Source organism: Castor canadensis, chromosome 6, assembly GCF_047511655.1.
Source record: "Castor canadensis chromosome 6, mCasCan1.hap1v2, whole genome shotgun sequence".
In the NCBI taxonomy this organism is placed as follows: domain Eukaryota; kingdom Metazoa; phylum Chordata; class Mammalia; order Rodentia; family Castoridae; genus Castor; species Castor canadensis.
The window spans coordinates 146,309,336-146,333,700 of NC_133391.1; the positions used below are offsets into that span (position 1 = coordinate 146,309,336).

General features: G+C 35.2%; 1 protein-coding gene across 2 annotated transcripts in view; it reads right to left on the minus strand.

Annotated features, from left to right (window-relative positions):
* Spef2 (sperm flagellar 2) overlaps window positions 1-24,365 on the minus strand; it is a 206,568-nt gene that overhangs the window by 83,508 nt on the left and 98,695 nt on the right. The window contains exons 14-19 of one of the 2 annotated variants that reach the window (XM_074077627.1): window positions 18,825-18,886; window positions 16,812-16,915; window positions 14,168-14,412; window positions 7,487-7,583; window positions 6,298-6,455; window positions 3,107-3,271 (exon numbers count right to left, since the gene is read on the minus strand). In XM_074077627.1, the coding sequence (XP_073933728.1) occupies window positions 3,107-3,271; window positions 6,298-6,455; window positions 7,487-7,583; window positions 14,168-14,412; window positions 16,812-16,915; window positions 18,825-18,886 (831 nt within the window). Of the gene's footprint in view, window positions 1-1,539; window positions 3,272-6,297; window positions 6,456-7,486; window positions 7,584-14,167; window positions 14,413-16,811; window positions 16,916-18,824; window positions 18,887-24,365 lie in introns of those variants that run through there. The other variant, XM_074077626.1, reaches the window with a different exon arrangement.

Below are 24,365 nucleotides of genomic sequence, written 5' to 3' on the forward strand. Positions count from 1 at the left end.
TCAATAAGACAACTGATCCTGTAGTTAAGATGATCTCAAAGCACTTTGAAGAACAATTAAATAACCACACAATTTTGATATGGTGCATTCTTAAATTTCTCTTGACCACACACTCAACTGCTTTGTGACTTCTAATTTCCATTTGTGTTGACTATATAATGCAGAGGATGGTTTGGGCATACTTGTTTTGGATTCCCTGGAATCTAGTTCAAAAATATATTGGGGAAGGAAACTGAGAATCTGGTGATATGAAGGTCATTAATATGTCTCAAATAATAAATGTCTTGGGAAAACTCACTATATCTTGTGCTATTCACTAATAAAATCAGTCCATTCTCTCTCTTAATCTTGATCTACAGTTTTGTTTTTCTTCCTTGGAAAGATGAATAAGCAGTTGACATGCCTGTGATGGAGGGACCTCATGTGACCTACTTTTTGTATTAAGAAGTAATAGTTATGAAAATGTGTAAATGCACAGCACACATCACTTATACTTGAGTATCTCTGATAATCAAGATTCCATAGAAACAAAACAAGTGAACGGTATAGAGGGTTTACCCTTGAAACTTTGTTAACCTCTTTAAAAGGACTTCTAAAGGTCCAATTACTTGACTACCAAACTCAAAAACAAAAAAGATTTCAAAGAAATAAGCTTAATAATCAAAAAGTCTTAATAAACATACTTTCATTAATAAAAAATATCCTGGATAACCAAACACGTAACTAGGTCTAAACTTTAATGCAAGGGATGACAGAGAAAAGAAAGTAAAAGACACTGGACTTACAAAGCATTGTGGGCAAGTCTATTTCTAGTGGAGGTAGCATGTATGTTTTTCCCACCACCCTTTTAATATGCTCCAATACATATTCTGAAATTTCAAGAAATCTTCTAAATTAGCAGCATATTTTATCATATTGAGAACCTTAGTTTGAAATTAAGTATTGGCAGTTGCTGGTGGGTTTCATAATAAACCTTTCAATGGAGCACAACTGTGAAGTTTTTCAAACTAATTCTCAAATGCACTTGAAGCAGATGTAAAATGCAGAGCTATATTAAACAGAACTATTTTTGGACAAAATATCTTTATGACTTAGTCTATTACTGCTGCCTTCTCTATCCCACTTTCACACTGATTTTTTAGGAAATAATTCATTTTTCTCATCTCAACATCTAAAGAAGATTATTAATTGGACCTTGAGAAGTACAGGCTTTCAGTTCAGAAAATAGTCTCTTTTGAAAAAAGTTGGAAATATTCATATAAAAATTAAAAAGAAACATGTTGAACTCTTCCCTCCCCTAAATTGCTTAACCAAGCTTCTCTGAGCTATCAGGCAACACACTCTGCTCTACTGCCCTATCAATGCTGTGAGGACCAAGATTTCCTACCAGCAATGCACTACTGTTAGATGGCAGTAATTAGGACTTTGGAGATTAACATTTTTACATATTCTTAAACGTCAGGCACGAGCCTGGAAAAAAGAGACAGGTACACCAGTCTTTGAAGCAACAATAGATTTATTATTCTTCCAACACACAGTATTCAAGAATACAATTTTAAAATTGCAAACAAACTTTAGGAATTTAAAGAATGAACTATGTCTATACCTATTAGTTCCTGAGTGTTTCCTGCTCCTTCCTGTACTAACTTCAGAGTTTCGGGTCTGATATTAAGGTCCCTGCTTTATTTTGAGTTGATACTAGTACAGAGGGATAGACATGGATCTAGTTTCAGTTTAGAGACTGGTTTCAGGGAATGGCTCAAAGACATTGATTCTCTGATTATAAGTAAGACAAGGGAGAGAAAGAGATGGGTAGAGCCATGACCATAGCTTAAAAGACCATATTGGATAATCTAGACTAACTTCAGTCCATCTCTTCCTCAGTTTTAGGTAGCATTTTAAAGATCTGCATCTTTACTCCAGACTCACCTTTGAATTGTTTTTCTAATTCTAAATGAGGTAATAGGAAAAGGATGTATGTTTGATTCATGACTTTGAATTTTATTGTTATATGGTAAAACATTTTTAAGGTTTTTATATTTTGCTTTTTGTTAACTCTCAATTTGCTGGAGTAAAATGATCTTTAGTATACCATGATATGTATTACTGAAGTTTTCAAATTTCTTTGCCTACTATGAGTGAATTTAACTTTTAAAAGAAATTCAGACCCATCTCAAATATACACAAAGCAGAAAAATTATGGACTCAGACATGACACATCATAGACTTGTGCAACTACATGGCTACCCATTTATGAAGCTGAAACAAAAAACTAGGGCCATATTTGTTGCATATACACATACCAAACTAATACCAACATTCTATCAATATCATATAGGAAAACAATTGAGCGCTTTATTTTTGTCATTATATTCACTTTCTACCACTTAAGGCTAGATTCATGATCTTTAGTGGCTAAGGATCTAGAAAGAATTAAAAAAAACTATAAGATTCTTTATATATACATAAATGTATAAGTTTACTGAGATGTCAGGTGTTTATTTCTATCCTTTTATAATTATATAGTCCTAAAGTCTGGGATACATATAAATTTTAGTCTCTAATGAATGCTCTTGATTATTTCTCTTATTCTTGAAGACAAGTGGTTATGCTAATTCTCAATTTTAAGATATCCTCACTCTTTACAGAAATGCAGTTTTATAGTTCAATAGACAGCTGTCTTTTCAATCTGCTCCAAAGTATTGCTTATTATTCTACAACTTTTCTCTTCAGTCTGTGGTCCTATTCTAATCAGTTGGCCTGAATGTGATGACTCCACCTTCTCTAATAAGCAGCAAAGACCTTGAGCTTTCAAGACTATGTTCCTAGCTATTATGAAGGCTTTTTCTTGGATGGCGATGTAGCTCAATGGTACAGCATATGCTTAGCATGCAAGAGGCCCTGGGTTCATCCCCAGCAACACAAGAAAAAAAAAGGGGGAGGATGATTTTCCACTTCCATCTGAGTATAGATCTTTGTTTCATATGATTGAAATTGCCAAAGTCTTGAATCTAGACAAAGAGACTGGCACTACACTTCAAAATTCTTTCCTGAGTGAACATAAGAGAAACGGTCAAACAGGATTATAAAGCACTCCGTCAGTCACCTGGTTGTGGCTTTCCTTTTGCAGGAGGAGATTTTGAAACCATGTGGTGTGGGTGAATTTCCTTCTCTTTTTCTGGTTCAGGACGAAGAGGAGAAAGAGGTCGAGGCTCAGCCAGGGAAGCTGCTACTTTTTTCTCAGCTTCCTTTTCTTCTAATTTCTTTTCAACTTCAAAAAGATAAGAATGAACTTTCATTAAGGGCTCCAGAGACCTACTATTTCACTTGAACTAAGAGAAACTGAAATTAACATAAAATTATACTTACTGATTTAATGTGCATTTATGTTTGATCATCTACTCCTTAAAACTAAGACTTTATGCCTTCTCTGCTCGTCAAAACTGTGGTATCCTTTACCTCTTGATGGTAGTGGTGGTAACAGTAGGAGTAGTTGGGATGATGGTATGTGTGTGTGTGTGTGTGTGGCAGATAAATGTAAAAGAAATGGGGAAATAAAGGATTATTGCCATATCAAAATAAGGGATTATATTTCTAGTGGAAAGGCAAGGTGAAATGCATCTAAAGCATATAAACAGAAGATAAAAGCAATGTGACCAAAGAGGTGGGGGTGAGGAGGAAATGGAGGGGAAGACGTGCAGCACTGACTTTAAAGTATGCAGATACATGGACGTACCCCTCAATTAAATATCAGCAATTCATTCATTCTTAAGACAATTCTTCTTTCTTTCTTTCTCTTTTTTTTTGAGGTAGGGGCTCACTCTGTTGCCTTAGCTGGTGTCACGTTGCTGGGGTCAAGGAATCCTCCTGTCTCAGCTTCCCAAGTAGCTGGGACTATAGGTGTGTGCCATCAAACCCAGCCATGCACTATTTACTGAACCTAAGTTGTTCCTTGAAGTGAAGGAGAGGCGATAACAATAACGTAAAACTACTACTTTTACAACTACTACTGATGATGATATTACAAACAACAGTAGGCCAGTTCTGGTTGTTGAAGATACAACACTAAAAAGAGAGAAAAACAATGCTCTTCTGAAGCTTGCATTCTAGTAGTAGGAGACAGCTGATAAACTTGAGAAATGGTTTAATTTATACAGAAGGTTGGAAGGTAATATCCACTACTGAGAAAAGAAATAGAACAGAGAAAATAGGGCAGCGTTTTCAGCTTCACATAGAGTAATAAGCTCTGTGGGCCCATTGTTAAGGAGACATTTGCACAAAAGTTGGGGAATGAACCTTGTGGAAGTGCAATGGAAGCATGATCCAGAGCAGGGGCGGCAGTCATCCCTGAAGCCTTGAAGGTTGGAGCATGACTGGCTGGTAGCTTTCTAAGCTCTGTGATTCTTTTGGCCATTTGTCTGTCATGATGCAGTTTTGCCCTTCCTGGTTCACCCCTCCCCACCACCCTGGCCTCTGTAGCTCCACACTGCAGATGCCCACATTGTGGCTGTCTGGCCACTGGCAAGGAATACTTGTACTCTGTAGAACTGTTTCTCTTTACATGGTCTCTCTCAGCCCTCAGATTATTCTGTTCAATTCAGCAAGCAAGGAGGCTTCGTTCTATTAGATTTTCTTTTAAAGTAGAAATTAGGGTCTTTTTTTCTCATAAAAGTAACACACAATTATTGTTTAAGACATCTGTGAATTTAGACAAATGTGCAGAAAAGAGAACTACCTGTGGAGTCTTTGTGACCTTCTCCTTCCCTTCAACAACAATTATTGTATAAACTGCCACATTCTTCTCTGCACACACACACACACACACACACACACACATAACACAAAAAATGGGCCTATCATGGATATACTGCTTTTTCCTACCTAACAGTATATACCAGTACACACGCACATGCACACACACACACACACACAAGTACCACATCCTCTTACTGTATTAACTTAATTAGAATGTTTAATACATAGCATGAGGCTAGGTAACTTATTGTTTTAATGATAAAATGTTCACTAAAAAGTGATTGACAGTTAGCTAATTGGAATAGCGATAGTTAAACCTTTTAATGTAGTCGGTAACTAGATTGAAAAATGCTTGGAAAAATGTTGAAGTTTAATCTGCTGTAATCACAAACTGATTCTAACCTCCAGCTTTGAGCCTTCACAGACCAGAATCACTTAGTGGTGTCTCCGCCCAAGATTGCCATGGAAGTTTTCCTCTCTCTGTTCAGTCCAGTTTCTTTCACAGGTTAAGCCTCTTAAAATACTGCTTGGATTATTTTTTTGTTTTGTCTGAAAGCCTCACATTGGTGGGATTTTTGTTTGTTTGTTGTAAGCAGACATATAGATATAGGAGCTTGTCTTTCTAAGTGCAAGCTCCTGTATCCCTGTGGTGATGATGGCTTATGATGATGGGTAATTTTGGTGTCAGTTCACTGATAACACTATGGTAATTACATTATAAACCTGGTGACAAGAGACAGCCACTAATGAGGCAACTTCAGAATTCTGACAATTTTCTTTATAACAAAAAATTGTCATTGGAAATATAATTAAGAGCAATTGACAAAAGGGAAGATTTTATTTTCAAATCATTTTTCAAAGGTAAAAATCCCAATGGAATTCTAGCAATGGGCTAAACTTAAAATCCCTTTCAATAATAAGTTCCAATTCTGTGAAAAAATTAATAGGCAATTATTATTGTTTAAATGAAGGAGGAATGAAGTCCTACAGTTTTCATATGGGGGAGATAAGGCACAGAAATGGGTTAAAAAAAGAATTAATCAATAAACTCATACTAAAATAGGTAGATTTGGCAAAAAGTTAATTGCCTACTGGTTTCCTTGAAATAGGAGAATTCATATACTGTTTCCTAATAATGCTTAAGGCAACAAATTTAAATCTTTCCTCTAGAACATCCTTAATTTTTAATTTAAAATATTTAATCAATCAATGAAGATTGTGTATACTCAAGGTAGATGAGGTAATTAACATCCTAATGTTAACTCTGCTATTCCTTGCTTTTGTTTTTAAAATGAAAACAATGTTTTCTGTGAGATGACCTCTTTTGGATTAAATTAATTTTAAAAGAAAAGAAAGGCCTATTTTATTCAGATTATGCAGCAAAATGCTAAAGTTATTTGTAAATAGTATAATCCAAATGTAAGAATTTGCATTCACATTTTTATTTCCTCACTTGATGACCTAAAGCTCATTTAATCAGTTTATCATCAAAATCACATATTTTAGTCACATAAGCTTAAAATTATAAAGAAGTGTAATTACCTTTATTCTTTTTTTTCACTATTTCCATTGTAAAAATGTCTTTTACTTTTTGGAATAAAGGCTCTTGATCTATTTCAGCATTGATTTTTATCAAGATATTTTCTGGCTCTGAAAACCAGTGCTCCAATGAAGGCCAGTTATCCAAGAAACCTACAATCCTGCAAAATTGAAGTGTTACATGAATATCTCATACTAATTGAAATATTTAAGTGAAGAAACATGAAGCATGACATTAAGCATGATTTATTTGACATGCATGATGACAAAATGAGTTGTCAATACAGCTAACCTGAACATGCAACTTTAAGAAACCTACGGGCAGTGGAACATTATTCAATTTAAAGAAGAACTTGTTTGATGCGATTGAGATGTTTTTGAGATGTATTAGAGTAAATATGATTTGAAAATGCTACAAATTCAGGAAACCATTGGTGTAAGTTCAAATGTTATTTGAAAATCGAAGGAAACATTTGCACTAATGGTAGAGTGACCCACAGCCTCTTCTAATGGTAGCTGTAGACCAACCAACCAAGGTCATTCACCTTTTCTAAGAGATAGAAAGCAAAGTGGTCTCTGAGAGTTAGACGGCTCAGACTTATTTGCTTTACTCTTAAGTATTCTTAAAATTATTTTTGAAACTTTTTTTTCTTTCTGGAGAGGAGATAGCCTTAATGTATCTCAAATTACTCTTCCTCTGGCTTACTTGATATTTTTAGATTTCTTGGGGTTTCATAAAATTGTCTAAGTTTGTCTAAATTTTCCTTTTCAAAGGAAAATTGAACACAACTCAAAGAATGTCACAAAACTTCACTTTAGCAAAACAGAAGTTGTGCTAGAACTACACTTTGTATTCTGACACCCAGCTCTTTGAAGTTCCATGATCTTCCCTGGCATTTCTTTAATGAACACTGAATTACATATAATTAACTTACAAGTTCATGTAACCCTAAAGGGAAGTTTTACCTGATTGACCTCTTTTCTCAGACTATAATGATTTGTTTTTTGAATATGAAAGCGATTGCATAAATATTTCACTCAGCATCAAAACTAGTCAGTTTGGTCCTACATGTAAAAGATTGAAAACTAGGAAATACATATAATTTTTTGATCCAATGATTCTAAAGTAGCTAATTGTCAGTATGCTTGAAAGGCAAGGAACAAGAAACAGAGCACTTAGTTCAAAACTAACCTATGCTGTATCTGATCTCTTAAGTTCTGGTCTACATTCTTATCTTGGTTTTCAGCAGCTCCATGTTGACTGATAACTTCTTGTGAAATTTCTTCAGCTAGGGTATGAAAAATACTTCATTAGATTATTTTCTAAAGCAATCAAAGTTTCTACTTATTATTAAAATATGTTTATGCAATATGACAAATATATATTGTCCTATCTTTGGTCTAATCTTACTTAAAACAGTTAATAAGATATTGAAAGAATATAGTTTTGGAATGAGAATTTAATTTTTTCTGGGAAATTGAGGAAAATGAGATAACACATATTAAACAGGAGGTTGTAGTTTTAAGATATAGGATTTAGGATTGACTACCAGTAAGAATTCTAAGATGTCCTAAATTAAGTTAAACACTAGAAGATGGAAGGAAGGAAGAAAACAAGAGTTTCTTTTAACTGACAGCTTTAAGATAATCCAACAAAGAAAATCTGTTCTGTGGTCCCTTCCTGTGTGTTGAAGTTTGACCATCAAAGTGACGTCACCTTGATGTTGCAGGATTAATTATTTTTTCTTTTTTGCTAGTATGTGTAACAATTCAATAAATCCATTATTTCAGAGACCTCTTCATCTAAAACATTTAATAGTACAAATAAATGAGGATTTAAAATTATGAGTCCCATGGATAACAAACTTGGGAAGAAAACTAACACTGTGAAATAAAAATTAAGAATGAAATAACAAGGTGGCCATAAAGCCAAATATATTTATTAATATTATAATACCATGAAATAATTTATTTCTCCTTCTACTCCCAGTAGAATAGACATAAAAGAATAGACCACAAGAGATGAAAAAACAAAAATAATTTCAAAAGCTCTGATTGAGTACTATTCTGGATTAATGTTACAAAATACAGAATACTTGCAAATTTAGAATAAATGGAAAATGATAAAGAGGCAAGAGAGCCTTGAATTAGATGAGAAGGAATCAGAATTACTCAAAGCAAAGGAGCGCTGAAGTGTGAATTAACAACATTAAAGAAAATGAAGGACCTGTGTAGCAATCAGTTGTTCCCTATCCACCTTCATGATAAAATAGGATGAAATGGATTTAGAATACAGAATAATGTTTTTTAGTTATTTATAAAACCCACTACATCCAAAGCCAGAAAAAATGCCTTGAACTAGATTAAGAAGAATTATTCTTCTTAATGGTTCAAGAAAATGAAGGCCGTCACAGGATATAGTAATCATTTGTTCCCCATCTGCTACACAGATGATTAAAGAAAATTGCAGGAGTTCTTCTCAGGAGATGTTATCATACATCATCTCATGGTCACTCTGTCACATTTGCCAAGACCTCAGCACATGCATTAGATTCCTCTCTCTCAATCCTGCCCAGCCATTGGCCTCTTTCCCTTCAATTTCCAGCACTCACTACCATGATCAGTGCACTTTGTTTTGGTTCCGAATGGCTCTCTATTTGGAGTCTAGAAGATCTCTGATCCTTCTAGCAGTCCTGTGTAGCTGAAGAATCTCTTCAACAATATTCAGTGCCTGAATTCTCACATCCTTTTACTCAAATTTACCAGTTTTATCCTGTCTTTGTTTTCTAGCAAACCTAAATTACATGCTCAAACACTTTAAATTCTCTTTACACCTAACATCAATTTCTGTGTCATCCTGCTACATAAGCCTCAGGTTCATCTCTCTTACCTAGTCTTACACTGTGGTAGACATCTCTGAAAAAAAGATACAACTATGTATTCTCACTAGCACAAAAACAAGTTGAGCTCTTTCATACAAATGTGCCCTTTCCTAAAGTAAATACAGGAGAGAGAAAGAAAGAGAACTAAATGATAAATAAATGAATAACAAATACCCTGCTCCCACAGTCTCTCTTTTCAGAGGTAAACTTCTGGCAAGTTGTCTCTACTCACACTCTTCACCTCCTCAGCTACCAATGGTACCTTATCTACCACAACCCATACTTATCCAAATCCAAACTCCAATGAAAGAGTATTCATTTCTGTCACCAAAAGTGACAAAGCCAATGGATACATTTCAGTCTTTGTCATAATTGACTTATATCTATAACATGTATAGATAGAATTTAACACAGAATTTTCAATATGCTTTTACATATATTTTGCTATTTTTATATTTACAACAAAACTTGCAAAATAGAATTGAGATTCTATCCTTGGCCCCAAATTTCACTTTTTATTATGGTACAGAAGGGATTTAATTCCTGTCAATATGATTTCAGAATTTGGACTTTAAAATTTTTATACTCTTTATTCTATTATATCTGCTCAAAAGATAATGTATGCATGAATGTATGGCTAGATGAATTAATAAACTAAAAACAGCATCTAGATTAAGAAACAAACATTATCAACCTTGTAGGTTGGCACCATTAGTCACAAAGGTAAGCATCCAGAATCTGGACTCAAAAACCTTTCAGTACCTATCACCACACTATGTACTCTGCTGCTCCTTGTCAGGCTGACCCATGCCCTGAGGCATCGACTAAACAGCCAAGGCAGTTCCCTACTCTTGCATTCTGACAGCCTTTCTCCCTTGCTGGTGATTCCTTCTCCTTAGGACTTTTGGTCTCCTGCCTGTTTGCTTTGAATATGGACTATTTTCTCTGCCCAGCTCTATCTGGACTGATGCTCAGCCTTTGCAGCCCACATGGATGTAGTGTGTACTTTCTTGTGATGTTCTTCTGGATTATCCATTAATTTCAAAGAAGGCATCCAATCCTAGTGATCTAATTTCCAGAGCCAGGCCCAGGCTCCTATCTGACTGGGAGGGACTGGACAACTATGTCCTGAAAATGTCTTCCCTTTGCTCATGAGAAACACTACTCTTTCTTGCTTTTTCCTTTCCATTTTGCTGCTTCTTATAAACATTCTTCCTTTGTTAGCACCATAAAATTATGTTTTGAGGGGTCACCCTGGATCTTTTCTCACGCATTCTTTCTAGATGATTCTCCTCACCTTAAAAATCCTTAACTTTAGTACACACTTCCCTCCTAACATCCAGATCTGCATATATAACTGTTTTCAGAATGTTTTAGCTTAATCAAGACATCAGCATATGTCAAAAGGAACTCCAGGTGTTTCTTTTCATACCATCAACATTCAAAGAGTTGGCCAAATCAGAAGTGCAATCATTCTGTTCTCCCTGGGGTATAGCTCCCGTTCCCCTGGTAGCTGTATCCTGCAGTTAACGCATAAATGCCACTTGAATATGACTGCTCCTCCCTTGCCTCTTGCTGCTGTTTTAATATTTTTCTCATTTTTAAATAGTAATAATTTTCTGACATATTTAATTGCTTTCACTCTCACTCCCCTTCCAATGTGTCACCCACACTGCAGCCAAAAAGATCATTATAAAACACATATTTAATTGTATTATATCTAGCTTTAATGTAATTCAGTGACTTCACATAGCTTTAAATAAAGAATGAAAACTTAAAACCATAGTTTGTAGTTTAATGCCAGACTCTTAAGCTGGCCCCTGGCTACTTTCCAGGCTTATTTCTGAAGATCTTTCTTCCTCTCAGCCCTACTGCAGTTTTTGCTGTTCTCTAGATGAGCAATTTATTATCACTTGCCAAGCAATGAAAACGCGTTTCTATCTTTCTTTCCTTTTTTGGTCTGGATAACTTCTCCTCATGCTGGAAACATCTGTTATTAGCAAACTGCTGAAGATGGGAACTTGCCCTTCATTTCTACATATCACTGTGTGCACATCATGAATGTTAGATGAATATTCACTAGTGATCTCTCTTAACTCCTATCACTCCATTCTAGTGCTTTCAGATAGAAGTTTCTGAGATAACTGAAACATGCCGGATCAGTGCTGCCAATGGGGTAGCCACTAGCCACATGTGTATGTGAAGTGTGCACGAATCACGACCAGTGTGACTGAGGAGCTGAAATTTTCATTTATTAATTACAATTAATTAATTAGCTAGTTAATTAATTATTGTGGTACTGGTGTTTGAACTTGGGGCCTTGTACTTGTTTAGGCAGGTGCTTTATCATTTGAGCCACACCCCAATCATTTTTGCTTTAGTTATTTTTCAGTAGGGTATTTTGTTTTGCCCAGGGCTGGCCTCAGACAATGAGACATGGCCTCCCATGTAGTTTGGATTACAGTTGCAAGCCACCATACACAGATTGTTGGTTGAGATGAGGGTCTTATTAGCTTTTTGTCCAGGTTGGCCTTGAACTGCGATCCTACTTATCTCTGCTTCCCAAGTAGCTGCAACTACAGGCATGTACCACAACATCCAAGTCAATTTCAAATATATAAATAGTCACACATGACTAGTGATTACTGTGTTGGACAGCACAACGCTACACTGTAACTCCCGGGATCTTCATCTATAATCTATTATATTTACTAGCCTTCCATTTGTCTAAAATAGTTTAAGTTGTATCTTGCTTTATATAAGGGAGTAAATTGGTAAAATGACCTTCCAAATTTCTCTCAAATTTTATATTCTAAGATAGAAAAATCTTAATATATGAAAGAATAACACTCTTAACTTTAAATACTAGAATATGGGCATTCCATATTGACTTTCAAAATTGTGACATGTTTTGTGAACTCAATTTTAAACAAAATACGTAAGAACTAGAAAATTCATGATTTCATACTTGTTTTCATGGTTTAGATGGTACTATTCCAGCATTTGGTTTAATTCACCTCAAAACTAGTAATTTATGATAATATTAGGAATATATTATTTAAAGAAAAAGTCATATTATATTTTAAGACCAACTTCTGGGAGTAGATGAATCTGACAAAGAGAAAACTCTGGAGTAGCAGAGAATATTTTTAAGCATAACTATAAATCAAGCATCTAAAATTAGGAAACTAAACTATTTGGGTATTAACACCAAGTTTAACAAATGTGCCAGAATTACTCATCATATAGTTTTGATAGAAAATTGATTTGATAGTAAGAAATCAAACTGGATTTCTTAAAAAATTCTCAGGCATTGATTTTTTTTTTTCTATTTCCGAAACACAGAACAATATGCTTCCTTTGGAATTCCCAAGAGGATAGGCAAGTATTCTGAGGCCCTCATAGGGTTATAATAAGCTTTCAGGGATCCTCTTGGTCATAGGGGTGTGTGTGCACTTTATAACAACTTGTCACACCCACTTTCAAGTCAGATTGATCTTGGTGTTCGGGATCCTGTTCTGCTATCAGATGGCCATGGATTGGCAGGCTATCCTCAGCTATTCCCTGAGCAAGAATAGGGAATTGGAAGAAGAAGCAGATTCATCTCTACTGTCAGCATGGCTCCTACTCCCTTGAACAGAAAGAAGTAACTTCTCCCTTTTTTGATATAATGGACAGCATCTTGTTTAAACTGTTGGGCTCAGTGACTTAGGTAATGTCTAATGGTTTTGTCATTTTATTTAAATAAACAATAAAAACAAGATCTCAATTTAAAGCAGAGTCAAAATAAGGATGAGAGTGACTTTGGACAACTTAAGTACTCATGCTTTAAATGTATTTAGTTGCTACAAAAGAATGACAAAATGTTATCATCCTTAAAAGACAGGGTTTTTAAATGCTAAAATCAAGACTCTCAAAAGAAAAATGAACATGTGTCAAAGACATCATTTAACTCTTTAGTTAATGAGAAAACTGATGAGATGCTACAAACAGTTCAAATGAGAATCTGCATGACATCCATTTATAGGTAATCAGGGATGCTGAAATACCTGTTAATAAATTAAAAAACTGGTTACTATCTATAGAGCAATATAATATTTGGAATAATCTTTTTTACAATGCGGAAGTTGTGCCACAACTGATCAAGATTCATTTGCATTTTTATGGATAAGAATAATATGAATTGCTAGCAATTTCCTTACAGAGTTATATAAGAGCCAAGCCAAGTCAAGGAAAGGCACAGATCCTGACAGAATCTGACCTTCAAAGTGCCATATTCCTTTTATTGAAAGGAAATCCAGTAATTGTCTGTTCATTTCAAAATCTTCCACAACTTTTCCTGTTGTAGTTACTGCATGCCAAATAATCCAAAGTGTTTAATTTCATTGACTAAACCTAACAATACAATGGTTCATACTATACATATACTATCATGGGAAGGCCAGGGCTCAAAAATATGTACTTTTACTCATAAGTATTTAATTACAGAATAAGAGTAATATTTTCACCTAAAAATGAACAAAGTTCAACCTTACCCCGTGGGAACTTCAGCAAACTGATGTTTGCTCCTCAGAGTTAACATACAATCCAAGATGCTACCAGTTCCTCACTTACAGCATAAATGTAGTTTGTGACCATCACTATGGTGACTCACCAAGATGTACTAGATAGCCACAAAGAATTCCTCCATGCATGCAAGTCTCAAACAGTCATCTCCGTGCCTGGAGAGCTGCCAATTTGAGGTAAATGTCTTGTGATATGCCTGCAGTTGGCCTAGAATTCTCTTCTAATTCCAGGCTTGACCTCTGGTGCTGTTAAAGCAAGAGGCATATGTACTCAGCCAGTTTATTCTTTGAAAGGCTATTAAAAATTGATTCTGTCTTTCTTACTGACAATTGTAAATAGAAATATTCACTGATCCAATCAAAGAACAAATAAAAAGTTGTGATTTTTTTTAGAAGTCTCAAAGGATAAAAAGATGTCCAGCTTACCAATGCGACTAAGTGAGGAATTATCTGAAATGTCTAGTAAAATAACAAAATCGAATGCAGAAGAGGGAAGAGATATTTCTTTGAAAACTGCAGGATCAATAGCCAATGTGGGTATTTGTGTTTTCTTTCTCTCTGCTTCTATGAAGTTTCTGTTGTAGCCTGTGAGAGCTTCCTCCAGGAGTTGTGCTTGATTTAATGTCATTGGAAAGCCATCAAGGACCCAGCTTTGATGCACAGGTATCTCACTAAATTCAAATGAATGATAAATTAACATTTGTATAGACACAGTACTTTAAAAATAATAATACATGGAGTCTTGACTATATCTCTCTTTCAATGCCACAATTACCTCCTACTGCTTGGATTTCATTCCTTTATAGCAAAAAGATTATTAGGTTTACTAATGTGCTACAATCACCCTTGCTTAAAATTCCTCTGTGGTCCCTGTTGCCCTCAAAATCTATTCCAGAGGCCTTAACATGGCACTTAAAACTATCTGACTGCTACTTAGGTCTCCATAACTTTTAATCTCTAACAGTTTTGAGCATTAACTTCAGACTAATGGAGCTTCACATTGTTGTGTGAGCATGAATTATGAACTCATAAGCTGCTCCTCTTTTACATCTCAGTTTCCTCATCTACACAATGGGGTAACATACATATCTCAGTGGATGGCTATGAGTTTTAACTGAAATGGTGAGTTTAACAATCCCAGCACAGGGATCAACACATTCTGGGTACCCCACTGCCAACCTGGAGACTTCCTCCCATTCCACCCACTACTGTATAGTCACAACAGTCTTCTCCAAATTTTTTTGATTATCATTCATTTCACCATACAAGTAAAATATTCTCAATGTAAAAATTCAAGCATTTTAAAAATCTTAATTGTAAAGGATAAGGACCATTTATTGAATTTTCTCACTCAGTGTGATGTCTTCTATGGAGAATGACTATTCCAAGTACTATTTTAGTTTGCAATTGTGTTGTTTTCACCTTGGAAAACAGTGTAAAGGGGACATAAAGTTCAATTTTGCTCTTCTAGACCTTCAAGGTATGTAAAATTGAGATTAGGCCTTGGATTAAAAGACGTGATTTCATTTCTTTTTTGTTAGAACTCATATTAAAAAAAATAGAATCCCCTACCTAGGGATTTCTAAATCTGCATGTGATCCTTCTGACAGTGTGGCAGGAAGAAGTGAGAGATATTTTTTAATTTTGTCAGTCATAAAACTGCAAAGGGCCCTGAATCCAGGGATCCTTCTACGGTATTACTCTTCCTTCAGGGCCTTTATTTCCTGCACTGAGCTCTTAAGAGTAGGAAAAGTCTGAATTTTGCTTTTATAACTTCTCCAAAGTTTGGTAGAGCATTTTACATAGTTTGGATTTGATGATTCATTTGGCTAAGAAGGAGAAGAGAATTTTCTTGAGTACCTTGCCAGGGTTGACTGGCCCACAGTTTCAGAAACCACCTCAGAGAAAGGAGCTGGTGAGGGCCACATTTGTTCACTTGTATAGTGAAGACACCAAAGGTCAGGAAGTCAGAAAATCTGGACTTTACCTTGGGCTTCATCACTAGCCTTATATCCCTTTCTTCATTAGACTGGATGAAAGGATTTAAAACTAATGTCCTCTGGAAGTGCCTCAATGTCATGGTGATGGTGGTAGTGGTGGGAAGGTAATGGACTTCTGATGATGGCGTGTAGCACTACTGCAACCAAAGCACAGAACTGCTTTATGTTGGATGCTTTGCATATCTATTTTTCTTTGAACAAAGAATTTCATGGCTGAAATATGCTTTATGGTAGTTCTGAGAAATGTTATAATTATTAAAATGTAGCCTCCTCTAGCTCTGAGCACAGCAGCACTGTGGTCCAATTTCTAGATACATTACAACTGAGAAGGAACTTAAAGCTTTAGTGTAGTCTTTTAAAATCTCCTTTCTCATGTGTTTTAATGTTTCCCACATACCGCAGTCAACCAATCCTATTTTCTCACCCACTCTTAAGTTCCCCAACACTCTTTCACAAGAGTGTTTTAAACTAAGTTTTTCCGTCCTGCTTGGACTCACTCCTTTATTATACAGATCAACTGCAGTCTTTTAATTTCTCCATTTTCTGTATTAAAATGGGAGTCTAAGGAGAAATCTTTCTCCTGTCTAAGGACAGAGATTATAAAGTGACAAGCTATTTTGATTTTTTTCTTTATCCTCTATCACGTATCATCTCTGTGCTATGCATTTATGTTGCTTCTTGCCTGTGCACCATTGCCTGCCTGCCTAACACTGTTCAACCTTTGGGACCCTGGGCTCAGCTCCTGACCTCTTTTCCTCAGACACTAAATGAGCAAGCGCAGTGGCCTGTGATCATACAGTTAGGATCTCTTCTCTCCACATACTGTCCCTTGGCTCTTCTAATTATCCAGTCTCTTTGGATTCCCAAAAGGGGAAAAGAAGGGTGAAAGTATTCAGATTCATAAGGGGGAGGAAGTGAAATATAGGCATGCAAATCTATGTAACTATATCTATCTTTACCTTAACAGTATTTTTTAATATTAGATATTAAAAACAAAAACATTATTTCCATAATATTTTTGAAGCATAAATATATTAAACTGATACAAGAAAGAAAAATGCCATACATACTTAATAGCATTTACCATGATGCTAACTAGCAACACGTCTGGAATGCCCATTCCTTTCTTCAGCAATTGTTCTGATTTTGCACCAAGCTGAGCACGCACAGTGAGCTGTGAAAAAATGTTATAAATGGTAGACTACAAATAATTTAAATATTTTAAATGTTTGGAGGTAAAAATCCAATTACAGAGCCAAGCTCTCTGATGAAGACACTGAGTATTTAGCACAATTTTGGAGTCAAGGAAGCATTTAAGGCAAATTCGCATACAGACTTTAAGACTCACTTTAGAGTTCCTTCCCTTCCAAGATACCCCTTTCTTAATTTTCAGCTTCACTGACATCCCATATTCATCTTCTGATAGAATGGTAGTCACTTATGCCCTGCAGATGGGAGTGAGTCCTTTGGGGAAAGAACTGGATCCAAATAGCTCTTGTCCAGTGAACCTCTTTTCTTTCAGTGGTCAAACTTCAGATATTTCCAGTCTGATTTTGGCAGCTTCCTTGTTGGTTGCTTTGCTTTTTACTGTCTTCATTTGGCAGCATTTATAGTTAGTTATTAGTTATAAGAGAGTTAGTTTAATACAAATGATGCAGTATAACTACATCAGGGAGTCTATTACTTAACTCATCCACTAGTATTTTGTATCAAATGATATTATATCTCTACTCAAAACACTTTAAAAGCTCCCCCTTTATGTCAAATAATTGCCTACAAGGCTCTAAGTTACCTGACTCTTCTACCTTCTTGGTCATACCTCTAATCTTATCCCTTAACTTTCTCTTAACTGTTGGCCAGACACCTGTGTGTCTCATAGCTATTGTCCAGTGTCCACTTATTTGTGTTGCCTAGACTGCTTCCCTAGATCAAGTTGACCAATTCTCTTGCCTTTCTGAACTGAATCTCACTTTCTCAAAGAGGCTTGCCCTGTGGAGCATTGTGACCTTTCCTCTTTTCTTGTTCTGCTCTACTTTTTCTTTCTTCCTGGAACTTATTACCATCTAACATGTTATAAGTTTCATTTATTTATGTGTTTATTATCTGTCTTTCCTCTGTTAGAATGTGAACTCCATAAGGACAGGAGACTATGTCTTTTTTGTTCCAAATAATTAAAACAGTACACAAATAAAAAGTGGGCTCTTTGAATTGAATTAAATATGGAATTTGGATTTTTGCAGATAAATATATGAAATTATAAAAATAAACACATTTCTGCTAATTCATATTTCAAATGCACAGTGGAAAATTAAAAACTTCCCTTTATTTCTTTCTCTAAATCCACTTTGGAGTATAATCTATTTTTTCTATATTTCATAAATTTTGAAATATTGTAAGTATTGAAAAAACAACATAATGAAATTGTTTTCCCTGATTTTAATGTATAATAATCAAATATAATGAAAGTTAAGTAAACAAAATTCCAGTTGATTATTATGATCATTTGATCTAATGATAAAAATTGCTTCCATATATATTAAAGCAATATTATTTATTAAAATGCTAGTTTCCATAGAAACAATGTTGAGAAATTGTTGTAAACATTTTCTTAGGATTGCTAAGGAATTTTGTCCAGTCACCAATAAGGTTAAATTATGAAAAAAATCCTTAAAACTAGAGTGCATGGAAGGGAATTAAAGTCATAAATTGAGGTATAGTTGATATATTGTAAGAACCTTTATAAATGCCACAGTATACCTCTACCTGGCACAACAATAAAATAAAAAAATAAAAGAAGTAAGTAAAAAAAAAAAACAAAATTTTACATAGCTCCAAAACTTAAAACACATACATACACTTTTTTATCTAGCAAAACTGAGTAACAATTTTTACTGCTCTAGATAGATGAAAAAGAAGAAAAGAATGTCAAATAAACTCAAATTAGCCAACATCTTACAATTGAATATAATTAGAAACCAAAGGAAAAATCATTGCTATTTTACACCATTTGAAGATACACCAAAGTGCCATGTATGATGACTCATTTTAATATACTACAGCCAAAATTAGACCATGATACTTACTTTTAAGAAACTATCACTTGGTTTGACTTCTTCGACTGTTGGTGTTTCATTAGTATTGGTACCTAGTAAGAGAAAAAGTAGTAAGAACAAATCTCTAGTGTTTACATCTAATAACCATGTTGACCTTCTGTGACTTTGTACATAAGAGTTGTACTCAGAGGAAGAAAGTAGTGCAATTTCATTACTTGATCCCTGTGTGGCTTGATGTTTTCTACTTCCTTCTGGCATGGACTGAGCTCACAACAAATCATCAGAAATACTTTAACACAAATCAAGTCCTCTTTTTCAGAAAACCAAATAAGTTTCTCAAAAACTGGTTTAAAGATGCTAATTCATTATACTTTTTTCTTGGATTATCAAGTTATAGATAATAAACATATTCATAAGCAAACAACTATAACAGTCGGAGGAATTTGTAGTTAAATTTTTTGGAAAAAGTAAGTTTCAGTATACCTATAATTAAATGTCATAAAATACTTACAAAAATTTAAAAGTCATTAAAGTTATCTCTTAAGAAATGAAAGAACTGAGAAAAGAGACTGATAGTCACTTTAAAAAATGGAAACGGCACCTGCTATGGAAGAATTGAAGGCTCACAGTAAATCTAAACATTTTTCTATGGTGACAGCAATAATGGCAAAACAGAAGGATCTGAGCTTTATGCTAAAATATCAGCCCATATTTTGCTATAATATAGTCCCACAAAGAGAGTCAGTTGATTTTTGACAAAGGTGTAAAAAAACACATGTTGGAGAAAAGACAGTCTCTTCAACAAATAGTGTTGGAAAAACTAGATATCCACATATAAAAGACTGAAGCTAGATCCCTGTCTTTCACCCTGTACTAAAGTCAATTCAAAGCAAATCGAAGACTGTAATATGAGACCTAAAACTTTGAAACTACAGGGAAATACTGGAAGATATAGGTAGGCATAAGCAACAACTTCCTGAACAGGATTCCAATAGCTGAGCAAATAATAGCAGGGCTTAAAAAATGAGATTGGATCAAACCACAGAGCTGAACAGTCACTAGAATGAAGACACAGACTATAGGCTGGGAGAAATATTTGCCAGTTATTCATCTGACAAAGGATACATAACCAGAATATACAAGGAGCTCAAAAACTAAACTCCAAAAGAACTAACAACCCATTTAACAAGTGGGTAAATGAATTGAACAGATAACTCTCAAAAGAAGTATAAATGGCCAATAAATAGATGAAGAAATGCCCAATATTCCTGAGCATAATGGAAATGCAAATCAAAATGACATTAAGATTTCATCTCACCCCATTGAGAATGGATATCATCAAGAACACAAAACAACAAATGCTGATGGGGATGCAGGGGTTGTTGGGGAGGAACACTTATATACCCTTGGGGGGAATGTAAATCAGTACAAGCACTATGGAAATCAGTATGGAGGTTCCTAAAAAAAACTAAGTGATACCACTTCTGGTCATATATCCAAAAGAATGTAAGTCAGGATACAACAGAAAAACCTACCCACCCATGGTCATCATAGCACTATTCATAACAGCCAAGCTACAGATTCGGCCTAGATGCCCTACAACTAGATAAAGAAAATGTGATACATATATATACACAATGGAGGGTTATCACTCAGTCATAAAAATAACAAAATTAAAGTAATTAAGATTAAAATAAATTATGTCATTTTCAGGAAAATGGATGGAACTGGAGATCTCCAGTTAAGTGAAATGAACTAGGTTCAGAAGGAAGAAAGTTGCATATTTTTGGTCATATGCAGAATCTAGACCTAAAATATATGTATGTATGTATGTATGTATAGATTACATAGATAAGAAAAAACAATGAGATACAGAAAGACTGCAAAACCAGGAGGGTGAGTATGATGTATCCTGGCTGATTTTTTTTTCATTTTTCTTTTATTATTCATATGTGCATACAAGGCTTGGTTCATTTCTCCCCCCTGCCCCCACCCCCTCCCTTACCACCCACTCCGCCACCTCCCTCTCCCCACCCCAATACCCAGCAGAAACTATTTTGCCCTTATTTCTAATTTTGTTGTAGAGAGAGTATAAGCAATAATAGGAAGGAACAAGGGTTTTTGCTGGTTGAGATAAGGATAGCTATACAGGGCATTGACTCACATTGATTTCCTGTGCGTGGGTATTACCTTCTAGGTTAATTCTTTTTGATCTAACCTTTTCTCTAGTACCTGGTCCCCTTTTCCTATTGGCCTCAGTTGTTTTAAGGTATCTGCTTTAGTTTCTCTGCGTTAAGGGCAACAAATGCTAGCTAGTTTTTTAGGTGTCTTACCTATCCTCACCCCTCCCTTGTGTGCTCTCGTTTTTATCATGTGCTCATAGTCCAATCCCCTTGTTGTGTTTGCCCTTGATCTAATGTCCACATATGAGGGAGAACATACGATTTTTGGTTTTTTGAGCCAGGCTAACCTCACTCAGAATGATGTTCTCCAATTCCATCCATTTACCAGCGAATGATAACATTTCGTTCTTCTTCATGGCTGCATAAAATTCCACTGTGTATAGATACCACATTTTCTTAATCCATTCCTCAGTGCTGGGGCATCTTGGCTGTTTCCATTAACTTGGCTATTGTGAATAGTGCTGCAATAAACATGGATGTGCAGGTGCCTCTGGAGTAACAGTCTTTTGGGTATATACCCAAGAGTGGTATTGCTGGATCAAATGGTAGATCGATGTCCAGATTTTTAAGTAGCCTCCAAATTTTTTTCCAGAGTGGTTGTACTAGTCTACATTCCCACCAACAGTGTAAGAGGGTTCCTTTTTCCCTGCATCCTCGCCAACACCTGTTGGTGGTGGTGTTGCTGATGATGGCTATTCTAACAGGGGTGAGGTGGAATCTTAGTGTGGTTTTAATTTGCATTTCCTTTATTGCTAGAGATGGTGAGCATTTTTTCATGTGTTTTCTGGCCATTTGAATTTCTTCTTTTGAGAAAGTTCTGTTTAGTTCATGTGCCCATTTCTTTATTGGTTCATTAGTTTTGGGAGAATTTAGTTTTTTAAGTTCCCTGTATATTCTGGTTATTGGTCCTTTGTCTGATGTATAGTTGGCAAATATTTTCTCCCACTCTGTGGGTGTTCTCTTCAGTTTAGAGACCATTTCTTTTGATGAACAGAAGCTTTTTAGTTTTATGAGGTCCCATTTATCTATGCTATCTCTTAGTTGCTGTGCTGCTAGGGTTTCATTGAGAAAGTTCTTACCTATACCTACTAACTCCAGAGTATTTCCTACTCTTTCTTGTATCAACTTAAGAGTTTGGGGTCTGATATTAAGATCCTTGATCCATTTTGAGTTAATCTTGGTATAGGGTGATATACATGGATCTAGTTTCAGTTTTTTGCAGACTGCTAACCAGTTTTCCCAGCAGTTTTTGTTGAAGAGGCTGCTATTTCTCCATCGTATATTTTTAGCTCCTTTGTCAAAGATAAGTTGCTTATAGTTGTGTGGCTTCATATCTGGATCCTCTATTCTGTTCCACTGTTCTTCATGTCTGTTTTTGTGCCAGTGCCATGTTGTTTTTATTGCTATTGCTTTGTAATATAGTTTGAAGTCAGGTATTGTGATCCCTCCTGCATTGTTCTTTTGACTGAGTATTGCCTTGGCTATTCGTGGCTTCCTGTGTTTCCATATAAATTTCACAGTAGATTTCTCGATCTCTTTAATGAATGTCACTGGAATTTTCATGGGAATTGCATTAAACATGTAGATTACTTTGGGGAGTATCGACATTTTTACTATGTTGATTCTACCAATCCATGAGCATGGGAGATCTCTCCACTTTCTATAGTCTTCCTCAATCTCTTTCTTCAGAAGTGTATAGTTTTCCTTGTAGAGGTCTTTCACATCTTTTGTTAGGTTTACACCTAGGTATTTGATTTTGTTTGAGGCTATTGTAAATGGAATTGTTTTCATACATTCTTTTTCAGTTTGCTCATTGTTAGTGTATAGAAATGCTAATGATTTTTCTATGTTGATATTATATCCTGCTACCTTGCTGTAGCTATTGATGATGTCTAGAAGCTTCTGAGTTGAGGTTTTTGGGTCTTTAAGGTATAGGAACATGTCGTCTACAAATAGGGATATTTTGACAGATTCTTTACCTATTTGTATTCCTTTTATAACTTCTTCTTGCCTAATTGCTCTGGCTAGGAATTCCAGTACTATGTTGAATAGGAGTGGAGATAGTGGGCATCCTTGTCTGGTTCCTGATTTTAGAGGGAATGGTTTTAATTTTTCTCCGTTAAGTATAATGCTGGCTGTAGGTTTGTCATATATAGCTTTTATAATGTTGAGGAACTTTCCTTCTATTCCTAGTTTTCTTAGAGCTTTTATCATGAAATGATGTTGGATCTTATCAAAGGCTTTTTCTGCATCTATTGAGATGATCAAGTGGTTTTTGTCTTTGCTTCTGTTAATGTGGTTTATTACGTTTATTGATTTTCGTATGTTGAACCACCCCTGCATCCCTGGGATGAAGCCTACCTGGTTGTGGTGAATAATCTTTTTGCTGTGTTGTTGAATTCGGTTTGCCATTATTTTGTTGAGGATTTTTGCATCAATGTTCATTAAGGAGATTGGCCTATAGTTCTCCTTTTTGGAGGTGTCTTTGCCTGGTTTTGGGATAAGTGTAATACTGGCTTCATAAAATGTGTTTGGCAGTTTTGCTTCCCTTTCTATTTCGTGGAACAGTTTAAGGAGGGTTGGTATCAGTTCTTCTTTAAAGGTCTGATAGAATTCAGCAGAGAATCCATCAGGTCCTGGACTTTTCTTTTTGGGGAGAGTCTTGATTGCTGCTCAATTTCACTTTGTGTTATAGGTCTATTCAGGTGATTAATTTCCTCTTGGTTCAGTTTTGGATGATCATATGTATCTAGAAATCTGTCCATTTCTTTTAGATTTTCAAATTTATTTGAATATAGGTTCTCAAAGTAGTCTCTGATGATTTCCTGGACTTCCATGGTGTTTGTTGTTATCTCCACTTTTGCATTCCTAATTCTACTAATTTGGGTTTTTTCTCTCCTCATTTTAGTCAGGTTTGCCAGGGGTCTATTGATCTTGTGTATTTTTTCAAAGAACCAACTTTTTGTTTCATTAATTCTTTGTATGGTTTTTTTGGTTTCTATTTCGTTGATTTCAGCTCTTATTTTTATTATTTCTCTCCTTCTATTTGTTTTGGGATTTGCTTGTTCTTGTTTTTCTAGGAGTTTGAGATGTATCATTAGGTCATTGATTTGGGATCTTTCAATCTTTTTAATATATGCACTCATGGCTATAAACTTTCCTCTCAAGACTGCCTTAGCTGTGTTCCATAGGTTCCGGTAGGTTGTGTTTTCATTTTCATTGACTTCCAGGAACTTTTTTTCTCTTTATTGCATCGATGATCCATTCTTCATTAAGTAATGAGTTATTTAGTTTCCAGCTGTTTGCATGTTTTTTGTCTTTACTTTTGTTGTTGAGTTCTACTTTTACTGCATTGTGGTCAGATAGTATGCATGGTATTATTTCTATT